General features: G+C 41.7%; 1 protein-coding gene across 6 annotated transcripts in view; it reads left to right on the top strand.

Moving 5' to 3' along the window:
- Positions 1-20,247, top strand: part of elmo1 (engulfment and cell motility 1 (ced-12 homolog, C. elegans)) — a 277,120-nt gene that overhangs the window by 234,095 nt on the left and 22,778 nt on the right. For 5 of the 6 annotated variants that reach the window (XM_041184319.1, XM_041184321.1, XM_041184320.1 and 2 more), the window contains exon 17: positions 16,630-16,793. In XM_041184319.1, coding sequence (XP_041040253.1) covers positions 16,630-16,793 — 164 coding nt within the window. Of the gene's footprint in view, positions 1-15,315; positions 15,372-16,629; positions 16,794-20,247 lie in introns of those variants that run through there. The other variant, XM_041184323.1, reaches the window with a different exon arrangement.

The following is a 20,247-nucleotide window of genomic DNA, read 5'->3' as shown; positions in this document are numbered from 1 at the left end:
TTTTATTTTGCAAGCATTACAGAGAACTGTGAGCTTTTATGTGTTGTCTTTCAAATATTTGTCAGTCAAAGCCCAGAAAACAGTTTATGTACTTATGTGTTCCAGATTCAACATCAAGTCCCCTTGTCACTGTTGAGCAGGTCAGCCTTGTCCTGAACCTTTGAAGTCTTGGCTGTGAAGCAGGCAGTTCGGTTGCAGGGTTAAATTTCAGTGGCAGGGTTAAAGTCATCAGCTGCCACCAGCAGCAGAGTACAGATCTGGTGTCTCATGGCTGGGGTTTGAAAGATTGAATGATTACTCTGGTAATTACATGAAGCAATCTGTGAATTTCTTGTGTGCAAAGTAGGTGCTAAATTTCCATGAAATGTCGATGCTGCAGTATTACACTGGAGTCTTTAGTAAATGCGTTGGCTGAGTTACACTACAATTCATACATCGCAGCACTGGCTGAACCAAGACATTTATATAGGTATGAGTGAATGGTATGTTTGCCGAGTCTCCAGGAATTAAATATTAATCTTCTGGTCACAGCTGCGAGCAACCCAGGAAAAAAATCAGCCTTTCCATGAAATAACTTTCGTGGAGTGGCAATCACAGTCGGATTGCCATTCCGCTTCTAGTTCCATAACCTGAAACGCAGCCGCACCTTTCTTGCCCGACTTTCCGACTCAGGCCAGGTGAGAAATCTGCAGTGCAGCGGGTCCCTGAGGCCTTGTATCGAGGGCAGCTGAGTTGGAGGTAAGTTTGACTCGCCCTTTCTCCACGGCACTGGCTGCAGTCAGAAGTGGGGATGTTCACTGATGATTGCACAATGCTTAGCATCATTCGCAACTCCTCAGGCACTGAAGCAGTCCATGTCCAAATGCAGCAAGACCAGAACAATATCCAAGCTTGGGCTGACAAGTGGCAAGTAACATTCGCGTCAAACAAGTGCCAGGCAATGATCAAGTCCAACAAGAGAGTATCTAATCATCACCCCTTGACATTCAATGGCATTGCCATTGCCGAATCCCCCACTATCAACATCCTGGGGGTTACCATTGATTAGAAACTGAACTGGACTAGCCATATAGATACTGTGGCTACAAAAGCAGGTCAGAGGTTAGGAATTCTGCAGTGAGTAACTCACTTCCTGACTCTCCAAAGCCTGTCCACCATCCACAAGGCACAAGTCAGAAGTGTGATGGAATACTCTCCGCTTGCCTGGATGAGTGTAGCTCCAACAACACTAAAGAAGCTTGACACCATCAGGACCAAGCAGCCCACTTGATGGGCACCCCTTCCACAAACATTCACTCCTTCCACCACCGATGCACAGTGGCAGCAGTGTGTGTACCATCTTAAAGATGTACTGCAGGAACTCACCAAGGCGCCTTAGGCAGCACCTTTCAAACCCATGACCACTATCATCTAGAAGGACAAGGACAGCAGATAGATGGGAACACCGCCACCTGGAAGTTCACCTCCAAGCCACTCACCATCCTGACTTGGAACTAAATCGCCGTTCCTTCACTGTCGCTGGGTCAAAATCCTGGAGCTTCCTCATTAACAGCATTGTGGGTGTACCTACACCACAGGGACTGCAGCGGTTCAAGAAGGCAGCTCACCACCACCTTCTCAAGGCAACTAGGGATGGGCAATAAATGATGGCCTAGCCAGCGATGCCCACATCATGTAAATGAATTTTTTAAAAAAACAGGGTTCGTCATTTCCTGAGTGTCAGTTTAAGATCCCTAGAGCCCATGAGCAGAATTTTGCCATTGGCCGGTGCGGGCGGTTGGGATCACAATTGCCACCGGACCGTGATTTTATGCTGGCGCGCCAATTAAGGCCTGCCCAGCGTGAAACACGAGCGGCAGCGCTCAGCGCTGCTTGTGCAAGCAAGCCGAGTGCACACTTCGCATATGCGCGTGAGCGAGCACTATATAAATCTCCCTGAGCACAGAACTGCCTCAGGGAGATGAAGCGTCGTTTAAAAGGGAAAATAAAGAAAATAAAAATGTAATGAAACATGTACCCTCATGTGACTCTGTCACATGAGCAGAGATGTTATTAATTCAATTGTAAAACTTTTATTTTTATATGCTTTTGGAAACCTCATCCCGCCTGTGGATGAGGTTTCCAAAAAAATGCAAAGGCCACTTGGCCTTTTCGCCCGCCCACCGACCGAATTCTTGCGCGACTCCGCTTTGATGCCTGCACACTCGGCCGAAGTCAACGTGCGTCATTTCACGCTCGAGTGGGTCGTGCGCACGCCCGCCCACCCAGCGAAAATTTCTGCCCAATGTTTCTTGTACTGATACATTGCATCCCAATTTATCGTCATTCAGAGAATATTTGCACAATTTCTTTCACCATCAATGATGTAATTAGTTGTATCGTTTAATGGTAGCTTTTTCAGAATTACAGATGGGTGTCATTGCTTGAAGAACCTTTATAATCTCACTCAACAGTATGGGATACTGGACTTAATTTAAACATGTGATCAACCTGCTAGAATCCATGTAAGCATATAACACTGACACACTGCATCACCAGAGATGCTTTGTTCAACAACAACAACCTTAAGTACATGATGCTCCATATTACCAGTGATAAATTCTCCTCTTTCTGCTCTGTTGTGACAGAACCCAGACTGCGCAAGTCACTTGATAATGACATCAGTTGAGATTGTTTGGGTGGCTTTGGCCTGTCAGCTTGTTGGGCATTTGTGTCAGGTGTTGATCATTCAACATTTGATCACTAGGGTTGGGTGTTGATCAGTCAGCTCATCGCTTACTTGGATTGGGTGATGTTAGTTAGCCTGTCAGTCACTTGGGTTGGGTAGTATTTGCCAGCCAGACTATTGGTCACTTGTATCCATGCCATAGACATGTTTATATTTCTTACATGTGATCATTTTGAAGGAATTTGACAGGTTGGTAAAAGTTTATTTATGATATTCTGTGTCTTCAGTGTATGAGAAATTGTTACAAGTTTAAATAATAGATCAATTCATCATTATTCAAGACTAAACCTCAATGCAGTCATTGCTGCTTGTTTATAACTTGTGCTGAGTCCGTTAAATGTCTGAAAGCTATAATTACACATATTTGTTTGTGTCTGATAAGCATAGCAAATAGTGTGAAACTAATTAGATTCATGCTGTTTGTTGTCTATTTTCAGCATATACTTAAAAGGTGATGAAAGTTGGTTATTAATAAAGCCTTATCCTTGTCTGCAGCAAGAAGTATTTTGGTTTAATTTTGTACCATCGCAAGATTAAAGATTAATAATAGAACAATTGCAATTGATTTCTCAAGAACCTGCTACGTTGAAATTTAAATCTCAGCACATGTCTCCCTCTCCCTGACATCTCAACTGATTGAAACAATGAGTGGGTGACCCACACAAACAAAGAGTTTGTTCCTAGGTTCTGGTACTGTGAACGATGCTGCAATTAGCTTTTGGATTAGAAGTGGTGTGGTGAACAACAGTTCCCATTTCTGATTGCCATCCACTGACCCCTGCTGGAAGTGTGTGTGTCTCTTTCTCTCTTGCTCCCCATCTCTCTCTTTCTTGTTCTGTCTTTTCTCAATATGACTAGTTGCCTCTCTTGCTCTGGACATTTAGTGTAGGCAGGAGGAGTCCAAGCTGTGATGCCCACACAATCCTGTCAACATCCAGTATTTAGGCTCACACAGGAAGAAAAGTTTTTCAAAACAATAGCATCATCAGCAGGCTCAAATTAGTTCAAGCACATTAGCATTAAGAACGTAAATGATGTAATATTTTAATTATACATTAATTTTTAAAAGTAGCCTAGGAGGTTCCTAGCATTCAATGCCTGCAGCACACCACTATGAATGTAGTTTCCTATTTTTTTAACAAAAATTGTATTTTTCTTTTCAAATTTCGAACAAGCTCCACTTTCACAATGTTACTTATGTAGAAGTTGATTTGAGAGATTTGACAGTTTTGAGCATACTAGTAGCACAAGCCGTGTAACAACAAAATATCAACTGAATCTACTTTCTCTCCCCCCACCCCAGCCCCAGGTAACAGTAAAAGCACTTTGTACACGCTGTATGCAGTGGATGTGGCAGATGTTGAAGAAAGACTTGGATTTATGTAGAGACTTTCACAGTGATACAAAAAATGGCTTAGTGGTTGCTAGTAAGGAAGGAAGCTCCAGGCTGCTGGAAGATACCTGTGGAAATGTTAACTAAGCAGACAAGTGGCAAATGGAATGCCATTGGTAAAAGTGTTAAATAATGCATTTGGAGAGGGCAAACAAGACAAAGGTATACACAAATGATTATATGATTATACACAAATGAGAGGTAGAGAGGAGCAGAGGGATCTTGGAGAGCACGTCCACAGAAATTGGCAGGACCATTAGGTAAGGTGGTTAAGATGGCATGCAGGATGTTTTCCTATATTAACTGAGACATAGAAAATAAGAGCAGGGAACTGTATTAAACACCAGTTAGACCACAGCTAGAGTACTGCATACAGTTCTGGTCACCGCATTATAAAAAGGATATGATTGTACCATGGAGGGTACACAGGAGATTTACAAGGATGTTGTCAGGAGTGGAGGATCTATTCTAAGGAAATATTAGATAGGCTGGGTTGTTTTCTTTGAAGACACTTTTGGGAACGATTTAATTGGGGTGTATAAAGTTCTGAAGAACCTAGATAGAGTGGATAGGATGGATCTATTTCCCAATTATCAGAGAATGAGTAACCATTGGACATTGATTTAAAGTAATTGGTAGAAGGATTACAAGGGAGTTGAGAAGAACTTTTTTCACACAGCGAGGGTGGTGGGGGTCTGGAGCTCACTGCCTGAAAGGGTGGAAGACGCAGAAATCCTCATCGCTGTTAAAAAGTATATGTAAAAGAAGTGCCATAATTTACAAGGCTGTGGATCAAATGCTGGAAAGGGGATTAATTAGATAGCTGTCTTCTGGTTGATGAGGACATTTTGGATTGAATGGTAAATTGTTTTGTGTTACAAAGCCACAGGAAATTCCAAAGCACTTTATGACCAATCAACTAGTTTTGAAGTATAGACGCTGTTGTAATGTAGGAAACACAGCACACAATTTGTGCAAAGCTAATAGCAACAAACTGCAATGTGATAACGTCCAGATAATCAATGGTGATGGTTGAGGATTAATTTGAGGATTACTGGGGAGAATTTCCCTGCTCTTCAAAATAGTGCCATGGGATCCTTCATGTCCACTGAGAGAGCAGATGTGGCCTTGGTGAAAGAGGGCACCTCTGGGGAGTATAATATTCCCTCAGTGCTGAACTGGAATGTTGGCCTAGATTTTGTGCTGAAGTCCCTGGAGAGGCACTTGATCCCAACGTGAAAATACTACCACAGAGCCATGGCTGACACCTGCTTCTGGTGTTGGCCTTGGTTACAGCTTTCAGAATGTTTCTTAAGCATTTTTTTCCTCAGTAGCTTCCTGCTCAGAAGCCACGTCAGGGTTACAGACGGTACGCAAACAAGCACATTAAGCAGAATCTCGGAGTCACAGAACTAACTGTCAAGCAGCATCATTTAGAGTGATTTGCAGTTAAATTTTGTTTCCTTTTACTCTGCACTGACAACTCTTTGCATTATTCATATGTACAGAATGACTTGATGGATAGAATCAATCAAAAAATGTGGTAGTCAAATGCCGTTGTGCTAAGGTGGATGTCGTGCTAAGTTATTATGTTAATGATTCACTGTAATGAAAGAAAAAGCAATTAGACCTTTCATAGCCATTCAGATAATTGCATAAACCCTGGTGAATTACTAAAACCTCGATATTAAATTCTCTTCACCCCCATGACATTGGGGGATTGGGGTTAAACCGTGAAGTGCGCACAATGCAACCCTAACTTGCCATGCACAGATTTCATGCTTACTTTGTGGCAGTGACTATTACAGTGCAATTGGGTGCTTGATTTAAAATTCACTGTTGCTGTGTGGGCTGATGGTTCCAGGAAGTAACTGCCTGTTATGACACTCCTTGTGGGCCAGAAGGAGCAAGAATGGATCCCCCCAGCCCTGTGGGCAATCCTAAGGCCTCCCCTTCTATCGCTCATAGCCACTGTCTCCTGCTCCCCGATCACCAATATCCCAACAAACCACAATGTCTGATCTGACCATCTCTTTAATCCACCTTGGTAGCAATGGCTGACCTCCCACCCCCACCCTGTCCAATTGCAGACAACCATTCTCACATTCTCAAGGGTCCTTAACTGTAGCCTACTGCAGCTGGGTTTCCCTCCCACCCATCGACCAGGTTGACTATTTGGCCAGCTGCCAAAAAGGGAATTGATCCAAAAGTTGATAATTAAATCCTGCTGTTAAGTCTGGCAGGACCTCCATGAACTCAGCCTGACTCGGTACTTTGGCCATTTTCAGCCCTTCTAATCTCCTTGTAAGTATTGCTTGAAGTGATTGGTGCTACAATCACCCTAGACAAATCGGGGTTATTTATATTGCCCTCCTGACCAGCCTTTCACCTGCCATTCTCCATAAATTTGAACTCATCCAAAATTCTATTCCTTTGTCCTAACTCTCACACCCAACATCCCTGTGCTCACTGACCTACGGTGACCCTGGTCCAGCAATGCCTCAACTTTAAAACCCATATCTCTGTAAACTCCTACAGTCCTCCAAGATCCCTGCAATCCTCCAATCCTGACCTCCTGTGCATCCCTGATTTTCATCTCTCCCACCATTGGCAGTTATGTCTTTAAATAGCTAGGCTTTAAGCTCTACAATTCCTTCCTGAACCCCAGCTGCTTCTTACTTCTCTCTCCTCCTTTAAGACAGTCCTTAAAAACCCATCTCTTTGACCAAGCATTTGGGCAGCCGTCCTAATATCTCCTTATGTGACTCACTGCCAATTTTTTCTGATTGCTGACTTGTTCATTACTGCTTTGAAGCAGCTTGAGGTGCTGTACAAATATAAGTTTATGTTGTTGATGACTTCCTACAATTACATTAAAAATGAAATCTTGATTAACATAATCAGTCACCGTGTTTTTCTTCTTAAAAAGTTCAGTGTTCCTAATGGTCTGCCTGTGAGAATCCAAGCTGACATATAAAGTTACATGTGTACCATTGCAGGATGCTGTGACTAACTTGACCATAAGAAGTGAACCGTATCTTGGACTAGATATTAATGATTGTGCAGTTCCAGCATTAACAAACAGACTAAATTGCATTGGGGGAGGATTGGAGATCTTTACCATTTTGAAAACAGTTAAAAGCAGGGGACAGATGCTGTGAAGTTCCTGCTATTTTCACTGTGAATGGATTGATGGGTTTCTTAACCCCATTCAATATTTGTCTGTGATTCTACACAAAGGCCTCTCCCACTCCCCAGAACAGACTCGCTCCCCTGCCTCTCATTCCCCATGAACTATTAACCAAAATACAGACCAGCTGGCTTTCAGATCTCCATTCAAATGGAATTGCTTCTATTACAGTCTGCTCCTCTTAATTCAAAATAATTCAATGTTCAAAACAAGACATTTGAATTATGTTAATTTAACCAAATCATTGCAGGAGATTTATTACTGAACAAATGCTTCAAATTAAGAATAGACTGTATTTTTATTTAATTAGAAAATTGTCCTCAGTAAGTGTAACAAACCAATTATATATTTTTAAATAAAAGCTATAAATCTGGAATTTCATGGTGGCTAGAAGAGCAACTACTTGTTTAATCTACTGACAGACATTTATTTTAATGTTTGCCTTAATATATCATCCAAGATTGACAAATGATTACCCAGTGTGTACAGTCCAGGGCTACCTCTGTATGCCTGTTGTTATGGTGCTGATTACTCAACACTCAGTCTTCCTGTAACCATCTGTAGATTGCTGAACATGTAACACCTTTAATACTGCACTGTGGATGTCACAATATGGTGCCCTCAGCTATCAGGGAAACATACAAGCAATTTCTCAGCTACTGCAGCTTTTGGACTCTCAGTTTCTGCCAGGCCTCCCTTTATTGCTTTTTCTAGTGACATCAGAGATTGTTTTACCCACATGAAGCATAAGAGTTTCTTTTCATTTTATTGCTAATTCCCAACACAAGTTGTGACCAGAAAGAAGTCAGTGAGACTAACCAAATAACATTTTTTAGTGTAATCCAGCAGGTGGTTTGAATGATGAAGAGAATGATTACAAGCGCACAATCTGACCGCAAGCGTTCCAGTTACATGTGTGAAACCCTCTACCTTTGCTTTTGTGATTAGTGATGCTGTGACACCTCTATGGGCTGTCTCAGCCCATAACTGCTGTTGTGTTTGTGCGGGAGAAGACGAAAGTGACCATAAATGGGCAATGCGTTAACAGCAAGTCTGACTACTTCATGAACTAGTACGCCATACCATCTGTGCTCTTTTAAATAAATGCTAAGAAGAATTAGAACAAAGAAGAGCACATTCTGTTTCCACAGAATGGATAACCTTTTGTTTATGAATGATTTATGTGCTCAGCTACTTCTGCATCAGGCAAGAGAGTAATAATTGATCCAAGAGCTCAAAGATGTACTGTACATTGTCCTTCCATATCTTCATATTGTTCTTAAAATTTTACTGTGTGTGATTTTCCAGGCCTTGTTTTCATCCTCTCCATCATCACAACAATCCCAGTTAGTGAATTGTTAGAATTGAACACACAAAACTAGAAACTGCAAACTGAATCCTTTACTTAATGTTAAAATAAAAACTGAATCCTTTGCACAAGTTTTTTTTAAAAAGAAGCTACCTGAGTTATTTTTCCTTTTGTTCCCCTTCAGAGCTAAACATTGATCTGGTGGCATTGGGAATTGAATTACAGCGAACATGGATGTAATTCCCATATTAACCTATGGGACAATTGATACTATGAGATGACTGTCTCAATGGGTGAATACCCTGTATGTTATAATCTGAGGTTCAATCCTTCATCTGCTCTGAGTTCGATGATGTTAACATGATGGTCACATGGATATTACAGTTAGTCGCAGGGAGAGAGTAAAATTAGCTATTCAATAATCCCGTTGACTGAATGTGACCCATTAATTCCCTTTGTTAACAGCACATATATGGACATCAACAGTAACCAATATTTGCATAGAGCAGTGGTTCTCAGTGAGTGGTCTGTGAGGCTCCTCCAGGTGGCCCGCAAGCTGCTCCAAAATGCAAGTCACCAACATGTATTATCATAGTCAAGGCCACACAAAAGAACAGGCCAGAACCCTCACCCCACTCACCACTCACATGACACCGCACAATCAGCTCAGCTTACACATGCCAGTTGTCATAAGCTCAAACAACAACAATGTAGCTTTCTTAGTAAAATTTATGTTATTGTTGCAGCACTCAACTGCAAAATCAGATTTTTAACACTGGTGGGGCTGAAAACAAAGTAGAGGAACTGGCTGAATATGGACTCCGATGTGAGACTGAGTCTCTTCAAGCTTGGAATCAGGCATCACCTCATTGGTATCTCATCGAAAGCAGCACCATTCTTCTCAATAGTGCTGATGAGGATTTTTCTTCTGGCGAAAGATAAGGAGGTAGAATTAGGACCGCTGGGTGATCTGCTTGGACTTCTGCTCTGGACAAAAAAAGTTGAGAACCACTGACATATAGCGCCTTTCACCCAGCGCAGTATCCAAGATGGAAAAAATTAAATGGATGCCGAGCAGAGCAGTGTCAACTAAATTGGTGGCACTCTTGCCTCTGAGTCACAAAGCTGTGGGCTCAAGTGCCACTTGAGCACAAAACCTAGGCTGACACTTCCGTGCAAGGTTTCCGTCCTTCCTTTTATTTCATTATGGGAAGAGGGGCTAGTGGTAAGCAGAAACTTGGTCTAAGGGAAAAATTTTGAGAAGGCCTTTTAAAGGCAGGGAGAAAAGTGAATGAGGGGAAGTGATTTAGGAAGAGTGCTCTGGAGTATAAGGCCAAGGTCACTGAAGGCTGTGCCACCATTATTAGCACAGGTGGCTAGAGTTGAAGGTACGTCTGGAGGGAGGGGCAACACATACTTGTAGAGCCTTGCAGTTTTAGAGGTAGGATTTAAAAATGAGGATGTGGAATTTAAATTCAGTCAGTTGAAGATAATATTTGTTAATAAATTCACTTTCTGGATTCCAGGTTCTTCTTAAAATTCATTCTTGGAATTTGGGCATCAATAAGGTCAGAAATTATTTTCCATCCCTGTTGTCCTTAAGCGAGAACACGATGGTGAGCTTCCTTCTTGAACAGCTGTGGCCCATATGGCGAAGGTGCTGTTAGATAGGGAATTCCAGCATTGTGACCCAGTGACAATGAAAGAATAGTGACATATGTCCACATCAGGATGATGTGTGACTTGGAGGGGAACTTGGATTTGATGATGTTCCTGTGTACATACTGCAATTGTACCCCTCGATGTTGGAAGTCACAGGCTTGGGAAGTGCTACCGAGGAAGCATATGAAAGTCAGCAGTGACATGGTATTAGGCTATTGAACGTTCTGGCCTGTTTTCCTCTATAAGATTAGTAGGCCACCGGCTGCCCAGCTCTCTATTAAATTTTGCCCATATTTTGCAAATTCCACCCACTATAAGTGGTGAGGACTATACAGTAACCAGATATAGAATTGCATCCCTAGTTTTGGTGCTATATATATGTAAGTTGATGTCATAGTGAGTCCTGTAATTTCATTCACTCACTCCCACAGCCATACTGCAACCTGAATGAAATGTCTTTATTGCTAGGTGATTTTGTTTTCTATTGACGTCTGGTTGCATTGAAATTCATAATACAGATAAGCAGTGAGCTTAATAACCAAAGCTGCTATGGTACTGATTGTAAACAAGTATGTTTCAATCTGATCCTGACAAAGGGCTGAGATAACAATGAACTTTAAAAAAAATATTCGCCTCACGCAAAACATAGCAAAGATTAGAGCAAGCGAAGTGGCTTGGGACTTTTCACTCAATTGGATATATTGGCTGTCAGTTAGGATATTACCAAGGCAATGATATTGTCTACTTGCAGTACTGCGTCCAAGGCCTGATTGATGACCGATAGATGGGGATGTCTTTTACCAGCTGAGTCTCTCTGACATCTCCATACGCATTATATTTGGTTAAGATCTCTGCTCGACTCTTTGCTGTCAGCTTTAGATCCAAGTTCAAAATGTTAGCTGGAGCTCAATGGTAGCACTGTCACCTTGGAATCAGAAGGTTATGGGTTCCATTGACAAGTTATCCTGTGCATGTGAATAATGCAAGGGGTTGTCAGCAAAGGAAGAACCATTTATCTGCAAATCACCTTAAATTATTCTGGTTCATATTTAGTTCTGCAGATATGAGTTTCTGCCTAATGTGTTTGTTTATGTACTGTCTATAACCCTGATATGGGTCCTGAGCAAGAGACCACTGAAGAAAAAAATGTTCAAGAAACATTCTGCAGCCAATGCCAGCAACTGAGGTAGGTGTCAACCATGCTAGTGGTTGTACTCTCGCCTCTGGATTCAAGTCCTATTCTGGAGACTTGAGTGTATAATTTAAACTGACACTTCAATGCAGTACTGAGAGAGTGCTGCTCTGTCAGAAGTGCTGTCTTCAGGACAAGACATTAAACGGAGGCCATGTCTGCCTTCTCAGGTGGATTTAAAAGATACAATTTGAAGAAAAGGAGGAGAGCTCTCCAAGCCAATACTTACCATGCAACCATCACTAAAAGACAGATTATCTGGTCACTGTCACATTGCTGTTTGTGCAGTCTTGCTGTAGACAAATAGGTTGCCAGGTTTCACTATGCTATTGCATTATCTACACTTCAAAAAGCATTTAATTGTACAAGTACTTTGAGATGTCCAGTGGTTATGAAAAAATATTATTTAAATGCAACTACTTCTTCTTTTCAGTGACCTTGATAAGATTTTTTTTAAACTTGTTTTACAACAAAAAGTGAATCAGAAAATCTATATACATGTTATGTTATGTGTGTGTAAGTATATATCTATATATATATATAATATATATAAAAACTTATCTTTAATTAGAATACATTACAACCATGAGGGTGCTTTTGATGCTTCCCATTATTGGATGCATGGAGACTGGCTCTTGTTTGGCAACAGGTTGTTGAGTTCCCTTTCTATCAGGGAGACCCAAGTTTGAAACAATTTTACCAATTTAATTTTGCACCAAAATCACATTTTGCGCATTCTCAAAAATGCATGGAGAAAGGAAAGAGGATAATTTACTGCTAGACAAGTAGTACTAAGTACCTGTTACAAATTACGTCCAAGAGTCTGCCAAGAATTGAGCAGAACCTGCCTCTGAGCAGTCGGGAAATCCTGCAGTTACTGTTCAATGAGTTTAGCGACCTGGAAACATCCATCATCGGTCCCCAGGGGAGATATTCAAGCAATAAGATCACACATCATTTCTCTTCCAAAAAGATATTTCATCATAGAATGGAAATGAAGCAGGGAGCCAACTTTTGATCTGGAAACCATGGTAACTCAAGTTAAAGGAGCAGATTATAAACACAGCAAAGCAGACTTCAAGATGATCTTGGAAAACCAGCAAATTAATGTCCAACTAATAGGAAAACCCAGAGGGTATTGAGGACTGCAAGCTGAGATTTAAGTGATGAAATGAAGAACTCTTCAACATAAAAGTTTTTGCACTTACAAAGATATTTGTGTGCCTTCAAATTCAGATGTGAGGATTTCACAAGATGACTGCGGGCAGACTGCAGAGGTGGTGAGTTGCCTTGTATAGTGACATGTTTGTAGCATTCAGAAAGAGTATCTAGGCAGTTTTAACCTTATCCACCTGGTGCTGAGTTGCGAGTTACTTAGCAGCCCGAGAGCCATCAAGATTCCCGTTGGCCACCCAAAGCTGTCATGAAGTCATTGGGACTCAACTGGACATGACCTGGGACTGAAGCTGCAGACATGGCTGAGAAATTGGGAACATTTCTCTTTCCCTTTGTTGGGCCAGGAGAAGCACTCCTGTAAGCTTAGGTCATCCCTGCCCCAGACTCTTTCCCCAAGTGCAAGATGCCTTCCTTATTTCAACAGTTGGAGAACCCCCAGGCTGCGCAGTTTTCCACCACTACCCAGTTGTTCCAAGTGAAAGCAGAACGTCAGCGTGAGGCCCAGGAGTCAGAATAGGCCTGGCATTATTCCTGCAGCAGCGGGCAAGTTTCCAACTTGCCTTACCACTCACCTACGAAAAGTTGAAATTGAGGTCCATGTCCAGTGTCCCGACATGGATACCACCCAGAGCACCACCCCTCCCCCTCGTGTGACTGAGGACAATCCTAGAAATTCTGAAAAAAATGAGCGAAAAGAACTAAGTAATTTATAATTATTGTGAAAAGTTGAGACCCAATCCAGATTCCTAGAGGTCACCACTAGCCACATCCAGCCAATTTGAATACATTTCCATTATCCCTATTCTTTGTTCCCTACCTCCTAACTAATTCCCCGTACAAACCAATAGGTTGCCTCCAATGTTCCCTCTAATTTGTTTCACAAGGGGGATTTATTTAAATACGAGTCCCTCTAAATTTTTCTGTGCAGTCATGCATGAGCAGTAACTTAAAGGAGCTCACTTGTGCATAGCCTGTGTGGGGACATTCAGGTTGCAGCCACGGAGCTTACAGAGAACATTGGTTGCATCCAATTCCATGTGTTCTCAATTTTGTTAACAGTCTCTTGTGTGGAACTTTATAAAATGTCTTCTATGTGTGGATGTCCATATAAATAATATCCATAGACATTCCCTTATCTACCATGTTAGTTAGCTCCTCAAAAAAATTAACCAAGTTAGTTAGGCATGAATTATCCTTTAGAAATCCATCTGGGCTCTCTCTGATCAGTTCATGTCTGTCCAAATGCTCAGTCACTCTGTCCCTAATAATAGATTGTAGTAACCTCCCCACAACAGACATTGCAGACTAATAAACCTATAATTTCCTAAGTTACTCTCTTCCCATTCTTATATGGATCTGAAATACCCAGTGCTATATACTTCCTAGCACTACAGGAAAGAGTGGGTGTCTAATGCTGACCAGCTATTCTTCAAGTTATGTTGGCACACAGGAAAATGGCTCTCACTTGACACCTGGTGTTTGGGGAGAATCAAATAGCTGAGGACACTTTTGCCTCAGATTAGCTATGATATAGGTATACTCCTACTAGAAAGAATTTCTGTAAGTGCTTTGATCAGAGTTCTCTTTAAAGTCTCGATATCAGTGTTGAAATAAACCCGGATAATTAGAAATATGCTAACACTAACAGAAGTGCAGTTGCAAAGAGGAAATTAATTGTGGCTGGTATCTTTGTAATATTACTTGTCTCATACTTTTAAATTATATTAGTCTATTACGTTTAGAATACTAAACTCTCTTCATGGCACTTTGGATCACTGAACAATTCACATTTCCATAGTAATCTACATCTACAGAGTGACAGTTCAGCGTGTTTAATCACGTAGCAGAAACTAAACAGGAGACAGGGTTGCTGGAAGGGAACAAAGAACAGTTAAATAGAAAGACTTTAAAGAGGTTTCTGAAGACAAGGAGGGAAGTGGCCAGGCAGAGGTACTGAAGGAGGAAACTTCAGAGGGTTCAGGCCCTTGTTCTCTCTAGGCTGCACGGCCGTGCAGGGGACAAACAGGCCATGTGCCAGTGCTGTCCCTTAAAGGTGTGCACAAGAGTGACTACACAGGACTCTTAAAGAGATCATGCAGTACAATAAATTGGCAGTGCACAGCAAAAGGGAATTAAGGAAAACATTGGTTGGGACATATTGCCTGAAAGTAGAATGAAGGAATGGGGAATGAGAAGTACTTGACTAAGGGATTCCACTGTGAAATGAAGTGACTAGGCAATATTGAGCACAAAATATTAATGATAACATATTTTTAGGAATTCTGATGCATAAGCATTGCAGTTCAAGCTGTTTATATCAATTCTTATTTAAGGATGATACTTTACAGATCGATCAAATGGTGACAGTGCTGGAAACTGACCTTGCCTGCCATCATGGGAGAAAGTGAGGCTCGCAACATGAAAGAAAATAACTTATCACGTAAAAGAGAATGAACAACATTTGTGTGTTGCACAGCTCAGTTGGTAGCACTCTTGTCTCTGCATCAGATGATTGTGGGTTCAAATTCAATTCTAGGAATTGATCACAACAATCTAGGTTGACGCTCCAGTGAAGTACTGAGGGACTGCTGCACTGTCAGGGATGCTGTCCTTCAGATGAGGCATTAAATCAAGACCCTATCTGTTCTCTCAAGTGGATGTAAAAAAAAATCCCATGGCACTACTTTGAGGAAGACCGGGCAAGTTATCCCTGATGTCTTGGTCAGTATTTATCTCTCAATCACCATTCCAAAAACCAAATTATCTGTTCATTGCTGTTTGTGTCAATTTGCTGAATGTAAATTGGCTGCTGTTCTTCTCACATTACAACAATGAGTACACTCCAAATCGTACTCCATTGGTGGTAAAGCGCTTTGGGATGTCTGGTGTATGTAAAAGGTGCTATCTAAATGCAAGTCTTTTTTTTCCCAAACGATGGAGGTGATTAATGTTATCATTTCCATTCTAATGTTGGCACTGGATTTTAATGTAAGTTAATAGTAGGAGTCTAAATCTTTCATAGCCTATTCCTTTGAAAATATTAATCTTTTGAGAGCATTGTGAGTTATGTAACATTATTATATACAATCCTCCAAAGACTCTGCGTTCCTCCAATTCTGGCCTCTTATGCAAACCCAACTTCCTTTACCCCACAATTGGCAGCTGTTCCTTCAACTGTCCAGGCTGTAAGCTCTGGAATTCTCTCCCTAAACCTCATTGCTTCTCCACTTTTCTCTTCTCCTCTCCACTTCTTTCTCCTCCTTTAAGAGCCACTTTAAAACCTAAGTCTTTGACCAAATCTTTGCTCACTTGACCTAAAATCTTCTCCTTTTGCTCAACACAGTTTTTGTCTGATTTTGCCTCTATGAAGCACCTTGGGCTGTTTTACTATATTATATAAATACAAGATGTTGAAAGTACTATTGGTGGCTACAGATCTACCACTTTTGGTAATAATGTAATTTGAGGTAATTAATCAAGAGGATCACCCAAGTGTATTGATGCATCAAACTGCATTGGTATCAATTTACTGAACAAGCGTTGTTGTAATACTGCGTCCTAACCTTTGCAACTTAGCAACAGTACTTTACACACAATATAAAGATACAACCTATAAGTGTCCTTTAAGATGTATTTTTGTCAATTACTGTCATATTTATGGATTGACACCAATTCTGCCATGCTAATCCGTGACAAGAACAGAGAGCAGTCATGATCTCAACACACACACAAAAAATTATAACTGCTGACCTAATTAGGGTATATCCCATATGTAGATTACATGAGTCAAATTAATGTGTGTGCACCTGCATCTGTAACTGTAGCTGATCTTTGCAACTGCACTCAATTTTGTAAACTGAACTGTTCTAAGTTATAAATGCTGCACTTGGGAGTCCCTGCTGTTTCAGAGTCACCGGATGAAGTTTAAGCACATGGACTTAACACAATTTGTCTGTCCATTTTTTGTCTTTCTCTTCAGGTGATGCAAGTTGTAAAGGAGCAGATTATGAGAGCACTGACTACCAAGCCTAACTCACTGGACCAGTTCAAGAGCAAATTGCAGAACCTGAGTTACACTGAGATCCTGAAAATCCGGCAGTCCGAGAGGATGAACCAGGAGGACTTCCAGTCTCGTCCAATCCTGTATGCCCCCAACGCTTTCTAGTCTTTTTCTTCTTGATTTGTGTAACTTCAAACATTTAGGAGTGATACCCATGTACATGAGGACAATTTTCATAAGCAAGCTTAGTTTGCATTCCCTTGGGTTTAGTAGGTTGAAGAGTGAGTTAATTGAGGTTTTCAAAATAATAAATGGATTTGATAAATGAAGGTGAATATACAGAAAGATATACAGAATGTACAGAAAAAGAATATGCAGAAAAAACACTTTCCTCTGGTGGGGGAATGCAGAACAAGAGGGCAAAATCTTAATGTTAAAGCTAGATCATTCAGGGTGAAATCAGAAAGCACTTTTCCACTTTTTTTGTAGAGTAGTGGAAAATGTGGAACACTCTCTGTCAAATGGTTGTGGGAGTCATTCAAGACAGAGAATAGCTTTTTGTTAGGTAAGGGTATCGAGAGGTATGGAGCTTACGTAGGCAAATGGAGTTGAGGTGCTGATTGACAATGCTATAATAGAATGGTGAGATAGGCTTGAGGGGCTGAATGGCCTACTGTTGTTCCTCTTCAATCCAGAAAAAAGACAAAGGTAGTTAAAGCAAACAAATACTATAAGGTAAGTACAGATCATATGTCGTAAAGAAGGGCACCTGATTTATTTTTTAGCTCAATTTTTTCCCCTGAGATTTTTGATCAGCAAGGGAGTCAAGAGTTATGGAGGGGGCAGATAGGATTGTGAAGTCACAGTCAGATCAGCCAGATCTTATCAAACGGTGGAGGAGGCTCAAGGGGCTGAATAACCTACTCCTCCTAATTCTTATGTTCTTGTGTCCTTCTGTGGCTCAGGCGCAAATGCAGAGTTTTCTGGAACACCATCCAAATAACTAAATCTTGTGTATTCCTACACTGCAGGCTATTTGAGAATGAAGAGCATCACAACTGAATCTTATCCTCATCTCTATGCCTAAATGTTCACATTTTCTAGTGTGAGTCACTGGATACGATCAGGAATAACAGTCCTAGTTGATCATTTCCACCCCCCCCCCCCCCCCCATTACTTAGTGTTGGCACATTGAGGCCAATTATCCCATCATTTAGCATAGAGATCAATCATGAGACCTTTCTGCTCTGTATAACTCTACCATACCAAGCAAAGTGGTTGCTCGCCGCCCCTGCAGAGAATAGACTGTCCATTCCTTGTACTTCATGCGATGTCAAATGTCCCCTCTAGATCTATGCAATTCAGTACCCACCATTTAAAATGCCCCTGCTGAAAATGGGCAGTTGCTATTTCGATGAAAATTAATTACCCATTAGCCATTTGCATTAACATCAATTCCAAAGTTGACGCTTATAACATTTTAAGTGCTCTGTTTCCTCGGGTAGAAACAGCTGTGTTTACTCACTAATTCTCCTTGATGTATCTGAAATGCTAATAACATCAGAAGTTAAATTAAGTGATTTCTTCAAGGCATTGTGATCTTGCCAATTGCCTGCATTCAGATGCTTAGGCTTTGCCATATAAATGAAACCTTCTTTTAAAATTGCACAATATTGGCTAGGAGATTTGCAGTATCTGCTTATAGATAAAACTATGCAAGAGATTAGACACTGGAGGTCTGCATGATTGAATGTGCTTTGTGGATTATTTCAGACATTAGGGCCTGAAGTTGTGCTGCCAAGCAAGGAGCTCAGGGTTGGGACAACTCCCAGCTCTGCAAACTCGACCTAGGAAAAAGTACCTCAGAAGTTCGGATTTTCAGTCCGGGGGTAATTTGTGCAGGTGAAAATGGAAGTCGTGGTGGGCAACCCCGGAAAGAGTGCGGAGACTGCTGGGTGCGGAGGTGGGCTGAGCAAGAGGCCAGCCTCCAGCACTTTATCAAAGATGTGAAAACAGCCCTCAACGCCCCCCCCCCTCACCCCGTCACATCCTCACACACTCCCCATGGCCCCTCATACCCCCCATACCAATCTATGCCCTTCCACCCAAATCCCATGATTCCTCATACCCTCCATGCCAAACCATGCCCCTCCATCATCCCTATGGCCCTTCATAGACCCTATGCCAATTTAGTGCCTACTCATGCCAATCCATGCACCCCACCCACCACCCTTTGCTCTTACAGCCTCCATGCCAACTCACCCAGTATCAACCATGGCAGACCTCAGGCCCCATGCTGAGCTTAAATAAAGTTCTTAAGTGTCTATTTATGAATTCACTATTTTTAAAAAAGTCTCATTGATAAAAACCCATTCGCTACATTCAACCTCCTTCAAGTACTTAATCCCTTATAACAGCAAGGGGTTGTATTCATAGTCCCACTTCAAAGACTTTATAAGCATTTGGGGCTGTCAATCAAACTATGAACTGACAGGCACCCTACTATGATAATGATCGGTTGTGAAATCAGTTTTGCAGCCTTAATCCTATAATTCTAATACTCAGGCTTATATTAACAGATAGAGTGAAATTACAAGCACTGCTTTTGTTTTAACGCTGCAGACAGTTTTTCCAAATATTTAAACGGCAGATTTAAATCACTCGACAGCTTGACAGTTCCCTTTGACAGTTCCAATGAACTTATGCACTTTGTATGCACATTCATGTCTATTTTTAACAATCCCACAGGGCACCGTACCTCTCCAAATAACTGTCAATTTTAGAATTTCTCCTACCAAGTCTAAAGTGCACAATTCGTGTTTTGGACATCCAACTAGCCAACATCAGATCAGCATGAAGGCAGCTGTGCTTGAAAGTGTGCAGGCACCTCCATGAATCAAGGATGTGCAATTTAGAACCTGTCCTGTTGCCTCCCCCTGCGAAAATGGTAGGGGTTGGTTTCGAGGATGGGACTTCCAGATCTGGGCCTCTCCAGCCATTTTCACAAAGACAGAGAGCCTCTTCATCTGTGTGAAATTTCAGGCCTGGATTTTAATTCTGAAGAGCTGGTAAAAATAGCATGGTCCTGCTTTGTGCTAACCCAGCATGTCCAGGATCTCAACTGTCAGGTCAGATATATAGGCCTGGATTTTCGTTCCCAAGGTGGAAATCTCCTGGCTCACCACACCCACCTTGGAAGGAGGTTTTCCAAATAATGGGATCATTGTTTCGGGGGAGACAGATGCAGGATAGAGTTGGGCCTGGCACCTGCAGATGCAGATCGAAGATGGCCATGTGGGCTGTCGTGTACCAAGGTGAAATGTTTAAAAGGCCTGCCTTGGCTCTCTGGAGCTTGCTCCCAGTTGTTTGCTCATAGTTTAGGCCCTCTAGCTGTCAAACCCCCACGCCTCTCCTCAACCACTCCCCATGCCTCATCCATGCCAATTCATGCCCCTTACCCACCCCAAAGGCCCATCATACCCTACATGCCAACTCATGCCCCACCCACCCTGATGGCCCCTAATGCCAGCTCATTGCCAACCTACACACCACCCTTTGCCTTTACACCCTCCATACCAACTCACCCAGTAGCCATGC

The sequence above is a fragment of the Carcharodon carcharias genome, chromosome 3, assembly GCF_017639515.1.
Source record: "Carcharodon carcharias isolate sCarCar2 chromosome 3, sCarCar2.pri, whole genome shotgun sequence".
Classification (NCBI taxonomy): domain Eukaryota; kingdom Metazoa; phylum Chordata; class Chondrichthyes; order Lamniformes; family Lamnidae; genus Carcharodon; species Carcharodon carcharias.
The sequence above is the reverse complement of the archived record's forward strand: the minus strand, read 5'-3'. Positions and strand labels throughout refer to the sequence as shown.